The 12,403-nt window shown below is 44.1% G+C and overlaps 1 protein-coding gene across 1 annotated transcript in view; it reads right to left on the bottom strand.

Moving 5' to 3' along the window:
- Positions 1–12,403, bottom strand: part of LOC142563742 (protein O-mannosyl-transferase Tmtc3-like) — a 427,622-nt gene that overhangs the window by 25,879 nt on the left and 389,340 nt on the right. The window contains exons 13-19 of the mRNA XM_075674346.1: positions 9,304–9,441; positions 8,079–8,172; positions 7,271–7,408; positions 5,869–5,951; positions 5,700–5,772; positions 3,133–3,219; positions 805–878 (exon numbers count right to left, since the gene is read on the bottom strand). Of these exons, the coding sequence (XP_075530461.1) occupies positions 805–878; positions 3,133–3,219; positions 5,700–5,772; positions 5,869–5,951; positions 7,271–7,408; positions 8,079–8,172; positions 9,304–9,441 (687 nt within the window). The remainder of the gene's footprint in view (positions 1–804; positions 879–3,132; positions 3,220–5,699; positions 5,773–5,868; positions 5,952–7,270; positions 7,409–8,078; positions 8,173–9,303; positions 9,442–12,403) is intronic.

The raw sequence follows: 12,403 nt of genomic DNA, 5'->3' as shown, positions 1-12,403 counted from the left end.
TGAAATATATGCATCTTGTACATTCTGCAGCGAACGCATGGTGGCGAAGTCTTCTAGTTGAGATATGTGTATGCTTAAATGTTCGCGCAACATTGGGGGAATTAATTTTTAAAAGACACGTTAAGGAAATGGTACAAAAATTAAATTATGGGGTTTTACGTGGAAAACTCATTTTCTGATTATGAGGCACGCCGTAGTGGGGGACTCGAGAACTTTCGACCACCCGGGGTTCTTTATTGTGCACCTAAATCGAAGTACACGGGTATTTGCGCATTTCACCCTCATTGAAATGCGGCCGCCGTGGCTGGTATTCAATCCCGCGACCTCGTGCTTAGCAGCCCAACGCCATAGCCACTAAGCAACCACGGCGGGTTAAGGAAAAGGTGGTTGCAGCCATGCAGAGTGCCTTCACTAGAGCTGCGACTTGACCTGTTGAAGTACGCTGCTGCGCACCGGAATTGGAGACCGACTGCGTTGTAGAATTAAAAAAAAAAAAAAAGATGCATAATGGCCTTGCTCCAGGGAACGCGGGAGGCAAAGAAAAATGATAAATGGAGGATTTCTTGATGATTAACTGCCCTTTTCACCAGAAAAAAAAAAGAAAAAGAAAACGAAAAGAAAGCGCATAGCGAAAGTCGGAGGCCGGGGTGGCAATTCTTTACTTCAGGGTTCTCAGATATGCGACTGGACACCTAAACAAAGGAGAAAGCAAGCTCGCCAATACGTGTGATTCAAGTAGACTGAAATGTCATAAAATATACTAAACGCGCAAGGAAGCCAACTAGAACGCCTTTTGAAGGTTACCTTTCATTGGCCACTTTTTTCTGACTTGCAGATCCTGCTTCCTGAAGCAACAAGGCAGAGTTGAGAAGGGCGTGCTGGAAATATAGAGGGATATTGCAATGTGCTTTCAATGCAAAAAAAAAAAAATGTTCTCCCAGATGCAATGCAATAAGTTTATCATCCTTCTTATTTTATGAAACAATATGTCACTGTCTACACTGTCATCGTGCGTTCGGTACCACTGGCGAGAATTCTTAGTGCGAAGAGTAGGAATATTGTATGCTGCATATATTTACGCTGCGCATTGAGAAAGTTTGCTCCATTTGCAAATATTGCCATGGCGGCATCCTGTAGTACCTTTTATGCAAATGGTTAATCGCAAACGCCTTTTTGAGCTGATCAGATACTGAAATAGAGAAATTCACTGTATTCATTAAGCTCGAAGTTGCACAGAGCTAGCCTACTTCGAGCTTTCATCTGTAGTGAACCCCCCCCCTCCCCCCTACTCCACACGCACATCTAAATATTTTCACTTTTTCGCCTTTTTTTTTTAATGAATGAAATATTAGTGCGACAAAAATTGCCATTAATGTTGGTAGAGGATAAAGCGTTCTGAATGTTAATATATCAGAAGATGGGGTAAGAACGTCAATGGTGCACGGTGTACGCGAAAATGTTTCTGAAAAGGAGCGAAGGTTGACCATCTTAAGGTCAACAAGAACTAGGTGTATGTGGTCTAAAAGGAAGTACATGAGGACTGTTGATTTAAACTTTCGCCGATTTTTGAGGCTTTCCGCGAAAGTAAATTTATTTCTGCAAAAAGAATTTTGAAACACGAAGACACCAACGACTACTGGAATTTCTCACAAGTGCCACTGCTTGAAGTGCCACTTGTAAAACTGACACCCTGCTAAGACAAATGCTTTAACATTTGACGCGAATTATATGAACAGCCTTCTGTACTGAGTTGAGCCCCATCTACAGTTTCCGAACTCTGTTGATGATGGCCGTGACATAGACACTCTCACTCATCGAAACAGATAACAAGTGACGTTAAAAAAAATTAAATTATGGGGTTTCACGTGCCAATACCACGATCTAATGATGAGGAACGCCGTAGTGGGTACTCCGGAAATTTGGACCACCTGGGTTTTTTTAATGCGTACCTAACCTTAAGTAGACAGGTGTTTTCCCATTTCGCCCCCATCGACATGATACCATGGCCGGGATTCGATCCCGCGACCTCGTGCTTAGCAGCCAGAAGTGACGCATACAGGTAGCTTTTTGAATGGTATACGTCGTTCAGATATGCCTTGTTACGCGTGCGGCCGTTCATGGGAGAACGTAGAGCACGTTCTATTAAGCTATCCTAAGTCTGAATAGTAAAGATGTGCTTTGAGGGCAACGTTGGCGACCCTTGATAATCGTCCTTTCAGCATAGAAAAGTTGCTTGAGCCATGGACTAACGCATCGTTATAGCGATCAGCTCTGAAAGCTTTAATAACCTTCTTTAGTGAAAGTGACATTGCATCTAAGTATTAACACTTTGTATGCTCTTGTGTATTATTGTTACGTTGCAGCAATCTGCATGGGTTATAGATTGATTAGCACACTGTCTTCTGTATTGCGTGCTGTCGTTTAAGCGTGTTTAAGAAATGTGCTTTATTTTCATACCGTTTGGTATATTGTTATCCGTATCACCTCGCATTATCATCATTTGCTCATTAGACAATCTATTGTTTGTGACGAATCCGGAGACACAACAGTGCCAACGTTTCCAGTGTCATCGGAACAGATCCCTCACTTTAGCAATTTCGACGATACGTTGAAAAACAGGTCAAGAGACGCAGACGCAATAAACATATCTTAAAAATAAGTTGATTTTATTTCTTAGCCAATAAAGAAAGAAAAAAATTCTTTGTGAATAACTCTGGCACATCTTCTAGCGCGCGTCACACGGTGACGGTGAAAAAAAAAAGAAAGATAACGAGGATATCGGCGATATTCTCAAACGATCCTCGACTCCCGAGCTCTGCCTCCGCTCTATCGGGTCGATCGCAGCGCGTCCCTCCGACTGAAGAGCACGCCACGCTTCTCGAGAATCGTCGTGGTGCGTCAATGAAGCGCACTGACCACTTCTGTCAAGGGGAGGCGCTACCATTCACTTTCTTGAGTGTAGGTGAACAGCCCGGGAGTAAGTATCGACAAAATATAGTTGTGACAGTTCAACTTTAGGGGCGAAAAGGCATAAGAAAACAAAGGAAGTCACAAGAAGAACTGATGACAAGCAACCCGATGAAAAAACAACAGAACAAGATCAGCACACAACGGGGTTTAAACCAAACGCACCTCGTGGTCAGGATCAAGCTCCAGCGCGCGGTTAAACAGAGCCATAGCTTCATCATTGCGGCCTTGGTCCATGAGGATGACGCCCAGCTGCGCAATGAGTGCAGATGCATTACACTTGACAGCGCGGCAGATATTTCAAAACGGCCAACGTCTCACATTAATTTTGTGCGCAGACACATGGTCCCTCTTCAACGTTAAGGCGCCAAAAGACTTCTAGAGAAAGCTTTAGCCGCCAGAAAAACAACGTTTATGCATCCTTATTGATTTTCTCGAACACAGTTTGTAGGAATAACTTTAACAATTCTTGGCGCTCTTTGGCCATTAGTGGCCCCTGTGCCAGAGAACCCCATATATCATAATTAACTTCCACAAATGTATAATTGAGTTTCAACACTTCGCTGTGCTGCTTTGGGACGTTAAACATAGCTTTATTCAAAGCGAATCTTAAGAAGAGCGCACTTCAGAATAAAACATTTTTTTAACGTTCCAAACTTCACAGCTTTTTATGAAAAATACTTCATTAGTGTCTCTATAAGTTCAAAATCTCATCTATATTATGTAAATCACATTCACAATTTAAGCTCATATGGGTGCCTGAATATTAATAAACTACTTCTCCTAAAAGCGGACGACCCTATGCGTACTGCGAAATATCGAACGTCAAAATTTTTGGCGTTCGATATTTCGCACTACACACAGGGTACTGGGGACATAACTAAGTTTATGCTTGCAAATGGGCCTGCCTGGAAACCCATTGCAGGCAGAGTAATTCAAACTGACCATGAAAGCGTAACCTTGAGGACACACAACAATTTCATCCGTTATTCTAAATGAAAAGTTAAATTATGGGGTTTTACGCGCCAAAGCCGCGATCTGATTATGAGGCACGCCCGTAGAGGGGGAATCTGAAATAATTTGGACCACCTAGGGTTCCTTAACGTGCACGAAAATGTAAGCACACGGGTGTTTTCGCATTTAGCCCCTATCAAAATGCGGCCGCCCTGGCCGGGATTTGATCCCGCGACCCTGTGCTTAGCAGCCCAACACCATAAACACTAAGCAACCACGGCGGGTGTCTGTTGTTCTTAAAGCACACCAAGGTACCTGCGATACTTGTCTTCTTTGTTGTGACGTTAAATGATTTGATGGATTAAGCTCATCAGCTTAGATGATGCGAAAGCGACACCTGCGGCGTGATGCAGCTACGACAAAGGGGTGGGGTGGGAGCAAATAATTATTTTCATTATAGCGCTGCGCACGTGTTTCACGCTGGGCGCTTTCTTAATCGAATTCACAGATTTTTTTTTTATACACGCAAAATTACTAATTGATCTGCGTTATGAGCTACTCTGTGTGGCCAGGTATTCATGAAGGTGATGTTTACAAAGGATAAATTAATTTATTTAAATACAATAGATTAATGAAGTCCTTAAATTACAAACTTCAAAGCATATGTTCGCATTAGAGAGTTGAAGGCAACCATCGTTAGGGCAAAGTAATAAAAACATATATGTGCCGCCACAGCCTTGCTACTGCTGTGGCGGCACATATATTTGATTGCTTAAGACGCCGGGCACGTATCGTGTGAGGTCCACCAACCGAAAACTAAGCAGTTACGTGATCACTAGGACATGTTGCGTGCTGAATAGAGCCCGTCATGTTTCCGTGCTTAGGCTGCCGCATCGCTCGGTGGTAGCCCGCCTACACCACGCCTGCGCCGGGACTTGCGGCTTGCAGAAAGCGCATCGAGCGCGTATCCTGATGACGAAACGCGTCCTCGCTAGGAGAAAATGTGCACACAATTAATGGTGGATGTTTCTGTAGAATAACCATAAGCCATCGAGTTCGCAATTAAAGAGTATAATTATTGCATTCTGCGTAGTCACGTCTTCATGACAGTTATACTTGCGCTAAAATTTGTATTACTGAACAGTGAACTATAAAGCCGCACATGGGGCTATTAGGGAAGCCTTGTAGGGAGTCTGACTGCGGATTAATATTGACTACTTGGGGTTATTTAACGTGCAGCTGAATCTAAACACAGGAGTGCTTTTTTTTTTCATTTCTCTGTCATTGAATAGAGAGTGACGCCATCTTTCATCGGAATCGTTGCACTGGATGAACGTCTTCGAATGCATTACAGAACCGAAGACAGATCTTGCGTCGTGGCACTAAGCCTGCTTTCTGCACGGAAGAGAATGTGTACTTTGAAATAGAAAAACAACTTCGATAATAATATGACGTACCCGGGTTTAATCCAGCGTGACTGTGTTTAACATAGTTTGCAATTTGCGTGCTCTGGTTTAAGAAGATTATTTTTTCTTGCAGGAATAAGTGAATACAAAAAAAGTAAACGGCAATGAAGACACAAGACCAGCACGCAATTGTGGGGTGCGCACCGGTTCCGTCTCTTTCTATTCATGCCCACTCGCTCATCCTTCGAATATTTGTGCGCCGTCGAATGCATGCTCGTGAGACGATGGAGGCCAGGCACCGAAGCATGAAAGCACGTTAAAAATACGAAACAACAAGCCGCGTTATGAAATGATTTCGCCTGGAGCACTTACGTTGTAGTACAAGTCTGGATTGTTCTCATCTAGTTCTAAAGCCCTCTCGTACATAGCCTCTGCTTCCTTTGTCCTGAAAAATAAAGGTTAAGAAGAGAGAATTTATTGAGATGCACCCTGGGAATGGCGTGATGAAGATAAAAGCCCGTTACTTGCTCTTAAAGCTTACCTGTTCATGCGAAGCAAGAAGTCTCCTCTGTTTAGGTACGCATCAGTGAAGTCTGAGCGGAGGCTGATTGCCTCTTGATATAGCTGCAAGAGAAACGCATATATAATAACTATGGAGTGTTGCTCAGGGGCTGATGAACAGCGCAGGTACAAGCCAGACCTCACCAAAGAATGGGAATCAGATTAGTGATATGATGTGAAAAGTAGTTTTTCTATGTATATCTTTCATGGAGTGATAATTACGCTTACTTCACGAGAGCTAACAAGCGTGCACCATGCGCACTACACCAAGATGCCCAAACACAGGCATTAAAGAAATTACATGGTTGAGAAAGAGCGAAATAAAAAAAAAATGCCGCAGTTTTTCCCGAAAGTCGAAGCACTAATAGCGATAGCAAAGTACAAGACAATTCACGAAGTAAGGTTCTTGGTTTAATCGGCCATATAAATTGCAGTAAGCGTTCGCTTACTAATACAATTAACAAGCACGGTGTCGCCCGTCCACAGACAAACACGAACATATCTCACTAGATGACCGCAAGCACTCGCTGTCACAACGTTGGCGTGATGAAGAACGCCGGCTGCGGGGAGAGAACGCTTCGTGCTACCCACTCGTCTCGCCGCGCCCCCGAAATTTATATTTCGCGACCCCCAGCGCTAGGCGCTCGAGAAGACAGCGCGCATTAAGCCACCAGCCACCTCAGCACACGCCGCACATGATCTCCGAGATGCGGCGCGCGGGCCGCGAATGCACTCGGCCGCGAGGACAGCCCAGGGAGGTTTAACAAAAATTTTAAAGCTTTTTTTTTTTAAACCTCCTTGGGACAGCCATGCACAGCCACGGCCAAGCTAGAGGAGGGGACGCGTGCTCTCCTCTCCTATGGCACGCTTGATCATGTGACCGCCAACATTGTGCGCCCGGGACGACAGCGCGCGCAAAGCCCCCGTCCTTCTCGGCTCACCCTCGTACACTTTTCCGCGCACCGCAGCACACGGCGCGCGGCCTGCTAATTATTATCGTACTTGTAGTTTACACGAAAGATCACGGCGACGGCAATAGTTCGCCTGGAGTGTCCATGCGTTCATATAATTGCTAGCGCAATAAAATCACCGAAGACTTGCAAACCATATATCCCAAAGTACTTAAATAATCGCTACTTGCACAAAATATTGACTTTGATAAACGCTTACATATTTCGTAAGAAAATATGTTCAAGGAATCATTTCACAACGGCATTTCATGTGACTCAGAGAAGAAAAAAAAGTGAATAAATTCCTAGCGTTAGCGCAATTAATTCACAACACGCGTTTTCTTTTTCCTTAGTTGAAACAATTCAGCCGGGAACAGAAGGTTTTGAAAAATTGAGACGACGTGATATCTTTCGTAATTTGCGCGTCCTTACCTTGTCGGCTTCATCCATCCGACTGCTATTTTGCGCTATCAAGAACGCAAAGTCGAGGTACACTTGAAGGTGGCTCGAAGTGACCCGCACGAGGCTAGGGGATTGGCTGGACTCGGGCTTTGGTAGGAGGCTCAAGGCCTAGACAAAAAGCAAGGGCAAAACTTCCAGTGCGCTCGCAAGAATGACAGCAAAACGGACGACAATTATCGCACAGCCCCACAGGGGACGCGACGCGAAAGGGCAAAATGGACGAAAGCAGCAATATAGGCGTGACAAGGAAAAAGCAAAATTACAGGCAGAAACTTGTTCTTTCTCTTATGTTTGCACGTTTGTTTCAAGGGTTAGACAAGCTATCTTTATAGGATGTTATCGATAAAGATTCTTTGTCTTTTTCGTTTATCAAGAATTATATATATATATATATATATATATATATATATATATATATATATATATATATATATATATATATATATATATATATATATATATATATATTAAGTTGCTCGGTTTTATACCTCATGCAAGAGGTGGTAAGCTGGGCAAGTTAATTATATTGCATCATGGAAAGCAGTGTTTTCCTTGCGCTGCGTGACTACTACATGTAGTCGTAGGCTAACCTCTGCCTATCCGTGTTGATGCTGTGCGAAGTGAAAGCTGTAAGAGAATGAATGCATATGAAAGAAGTATTGGTTCAATCTTGTATTCAACCACGAAGCACGCTGTAGCGCCAAACTTTTACCTCGTCAAGAGAGGCTTTGCTGACGCAAAGTGCCAGCGAACCCTTAAAAGTGCAGCCAGTTCTTACCTTCACGAAAGCGGCTTCAGCTTTTTCGTAGTGGCGCATAGTAGTCAAAAGCCTGCCCAAATTAAGGTGGCCTCGAATGTCATCAGGCTCAGCCCTGAAACGAAATCATGCCACGTAGTATAAATTATTTATCTTTAAGTCGAAATCTATTGTTCTGCGTCATAATTAAAACGATGTTGCATTCGCTGTCTTCACGGAAATACTAGCACCACGTGACCTAACTTACTCAATACGTGAGTGAAAGTGAGCGAGCAAGGTGCACGCACAGCGTACGCTTTTGCGCGGAATGGCCCAGTTCTATTACAAGACATGGCTGTTTTAACGGGACCCTATAACAAAGCACCAAATCGGTTTAACCTGCCATATTATGGAACTTTCTCTTGCATTTCATCTGCGGGGAAATGTGACCTACAAAAACAAGGACGGCGGTGAATGAAATCCCCCATTTTCTCTATTTCTCGCCCAAACCATGACGTCGATGATGATGATGATACACGCACTCGAGAGTACGTGTATGTGTGCTAGCGTGTGCGTGCCTGACAACACAGACACGGAAATTTCGCAGTTGCACCGACCCGCACGATCTTCGGTTTTGCGTCGCTTTTTGCATACCAGCCTCCACTCCCGTAAAGGTATCCTAATTGTTATTCCAGAAATGCGTCGTAGCAGCCAAGCTAAAGTTCATTTTTTTTCTTTAGCGCTCCTTTAACGCTGCTGAAATGCGACGCATGTGTGCGTCTACTGTTAGGGGCGAGGCCTATTGCTGGGCACTGTGCTTAATCGTGACTCGAATTAGTCGTAGAAAAGAACGCAATTTGCTGCTCCGCGTCCATAGAAGCATTGTTGTGGTGAACAACGAATCCGAGAAGACAGCTTTGCGGCGTTTCACAGCCCTTTGTGTTAGAGCCAATGTTTAATGCTCGTTCTATTGCAAATGAAACAGACGTGAAATGGCGCTGAAGGCGCTTACCACCCCTCCCTCATACCACGGCCACCCCACGCCCTACAAGTGCTGTCCAACATGTCAGCACAAAATAATGTGTCAAGTGCATACGCAGAAATCTATTTTCAAAACACCTGTGCGAGACCCAGTACAGTGCTTCATGCGGTCAAGCAGTGTGTATTTGCGTGAATTTGCCTTTTTTTTTTAAGAAGACGCGGGGTGACGTGGTTGCACCCGGTGAAGGACGGGAAAGCTTAACAGAATCGTGCTAGCCAAGGTTACCTGATAGCCCGAGTAAAGTGAGAGTGCGCTTCTTCGAATGCTCCAGACGCTTCCAAGACTTGTCCGAGATTGTTCAACATTTTTGCGTTCCTTGGATTCACACGAAGCGCAGACTGGTACAAGGCTTGTTCGGACGACCTGGGATAAAAATGACTAATTAGGAGAGCACTGGAGCCGTACGCCTCTCCTATGACAAAACCTGCTTTTTAGACATTCATAAAGCACCCTTGGTTGGTCTATAGTGAAGCTTGCCTTTGCAAGATTATAGTGATGAAAAGAAGTTTGTTTTTAGAGATTACGTGGATATTCCAGTTCACTTGCTCATGCCAATCAATGTTGAAAAAACAAAATACGCGTATCGTTTGAGCATAGAGACAGGCCGAACTGGGAAATCGGAAAAGCCCTATAAATCTATGGGGAGGGTCACACGCGTAAATAAATGATCTATCTGTATTTTACTGCGGTAGAAGTTAACATCTTGGCACCGTATTTGTTCTGTTCATTTGTCCTTCCGTTACACTCGTCGGCAAGCAGTCGTCGTCATCGGGCCACCTCCTCAGATGCAGCCGTGCCATATGGCGAAGCGAAGCAAAACTTTGCTGCCCACGACCGCGGATAGAACTCGTGCCCCTACGCGCTAATGTGCACTTGAGAGCCAGACGTGCTAACCGCTGCACTAAAGCGAGCAGCTTTTTGTTCTTTAATACATAGAAAACAAAAAATGAGAACAATATACTACAGAGATAGCATTTCTGTAGATTAAAACTCAGTTAAACACACACATGCGTTCAACCAGTGCATCGAGTCCGGCTGAAGTCCCTACTCAGCATTAAAAAGTCTTACACATGAGCTGCAATTTCGCGAAAAAAAGAAACCCTACTAGATCGCGGATTTTCGGCATGTCGATTACACATTCTAGATGCTCAAGGGCGGAGCTTTTGCACTTCATGATTTGTGCGTCGTTTGGCACATCACACAGACTAGCAGAGTGGCAACGTGAGTGCATGTATTCGGAGGCTGCAACAGGCAACACTGTAGCGGTCGAAAACGTAAAATTGTGTGCATAGCGATGAAGTTGTTCTTGAGAAGATAGCGGTCTATGCTGTAACGGAATGTTGCTTTCGCTGTAAATGGGTTCAGAGCTGGAGGAATCACTGAAGTTTTGTTACATCTTTAAAATTGTATTTTTTTACGCCAACTTACGCATTATCACAGAAAAAACAAGTATGCACTAACAAGCGCATATTATACTTTTTGCCCTTAGGGGCCTGACAATTTACCCAGCCTTTCTTTGTCTCTGGAGAGGTTGCGAGCTACTGAGTGAAGTTTACGCTGACGACCTCGCATTAGGTGGAAATAGTTATCGGAAACATTTTATATAGTAACTAGCTGCGATTACTAGCCAGCAGTTGAACATTTGTAAATTTGGTGACTCGCATGATCACTCCCCAATATTCTAAAGGTAAATTAAATTAAATTGAGGTATTTAATTTCCCGAACTTGCACAGAGGGTTATGTGGGCTTCGGATTAGGTTTGACCACCGTGATTATTTTTAACAAGGACCTAAATCTAAACACAAGAGCGTTTCTGCATTGCATGTCCGTCTAACTGTGGTCGTCATGGCCGGAAGTCAAACCCAAGACCTTGTGCTCTGCAGGGCAACGCTTTAGCAGTTGGGGAGGCTAGCATCCGAAAGCTATGAGTGTGCTATTCGAGCTAACAAATATTTGCTTATCGATTCGACCACTAGACCGCATAGTTTTTAGTTGTTATAGTACAAATTATGAATATATGCATCACGTAAAGATTGTGCCCGTTGAACGCAACGAGTACAACCTCATGATTTCGAAGTTTTCTTTCCCCGATCGGGCAAACTTGAAAAAAAAAAACGCTGTTCAACGCAAACGGCTCAGGAATGTTCCGCACAACGCCGTAGCAACGGTGCAATAAAATCGCAGTAATAGCGACTAGACGTGGTATATGTCGCTCTTTTTTAATGCCTGAACGAAGCTCTATGTTTATCTGGTCTCTGTGCTTTAAAGCTTTGTTTAAAAAGTAAGTTACATTAAGATAATTCACACAGGCAACCTTCGCTGTTTTTTAGAAATTAGCATACGACGCTGCAGCGAAACAAGAAAAATCGGCAGTTTCCACTTTGGAATATTTGCACCCTAGGGTTCTTTTTGAGCTGCTGTATTGCGAAGAAAAACAGTAGCACAGCGTAAGGGTTAATAGGAGCCATATCTGAGCTTCGATTAAAGCAGTTATCTACTTTGTTACATTTCCTGGAGAAAGTGCTACAGCAGATATAAATTGCGTCGTGGACGAAAAAACAATAAGGCCAATGGTGGCGTAAAAGAAACCATGCAATCGATGTCACAGGCCGCGAAAATTCTGAGCAAAAAAAGAAAAAAAGAAAAAAAAGCAGGTAGGCGAGTGCATTAAGGACAGGTTGTTTTATTCTCCAGGGAAAGGGAGATCAAGAAACAAACAAAAGGTGGAGTGCAATGGAAAAAAATGAAATCTAATGATGGGTTGTCCTTTCATTTTTGTCTCTCTCGATCAACTCTTGTCGAGAAATGTATTTTTGGGCGGCATGAAAAGAAAGCGAGGAGAGGAGAGGCAGTCGAGGAGACAACAGGAACAATCGCCGCGGCAACTAAAACAAAAAGAGCAGTAGACGACGGCGGGGAAAGTATTCTCTCGATGATAATAAAACGCCAGGCGGCGGAAGCATCAGCAGGAACCTTCTTCTCCTCGGGAAATGCAGCAGGAAATATAAAAGGCCCAAAGGATGAGCCACGGAAAGCCTTGATGTTGCTAAGTTTCGAGCGCTCTGCGGCGTGGGTCCTCATCCCGATCCTCACGCGGCGGCGAGTCTTGCGCTTATGTATTCCTGTCTGTCTAAACAAAGCCTGCCGCCACCCGCCCGGAGGGCGGAAAACAGCGGAAAGAAGGCAGAGGCAAGTAGGAGAGCAGAGAGAGCGTGGGGGGACGCCCCCGAGGATTATATGAAGAAAATATAAGGCGGCGGCCGACGGAGGAAAAAAATAAAGGGAAGTGCGCTCCAAAATGCTCAGGATTCCGCGAAAGATGACA

The sequence above is a fragment of the Dermacentor variabilis genome, chromosome 1 (genome assembly GCF_050947875.1).
Source record: "Dermacentor variabilis isolate Ectoservices chromosome 1, ASM5094787v1, whole genome shotgun sequence".
Classification (NCBI taxonomy): domain Eukaryota; kingdom Metazoa; phylum Arthropoda; class Arachnida; order Ixodida; family Ixodidae; genus Dermacentor; species Dermacentor variabilis.
The sequence above is the reverse complement of the archived record's forward strand: the minus strand, read 5'-3'. Positions and strand labels throughout refer to the sequence as shown.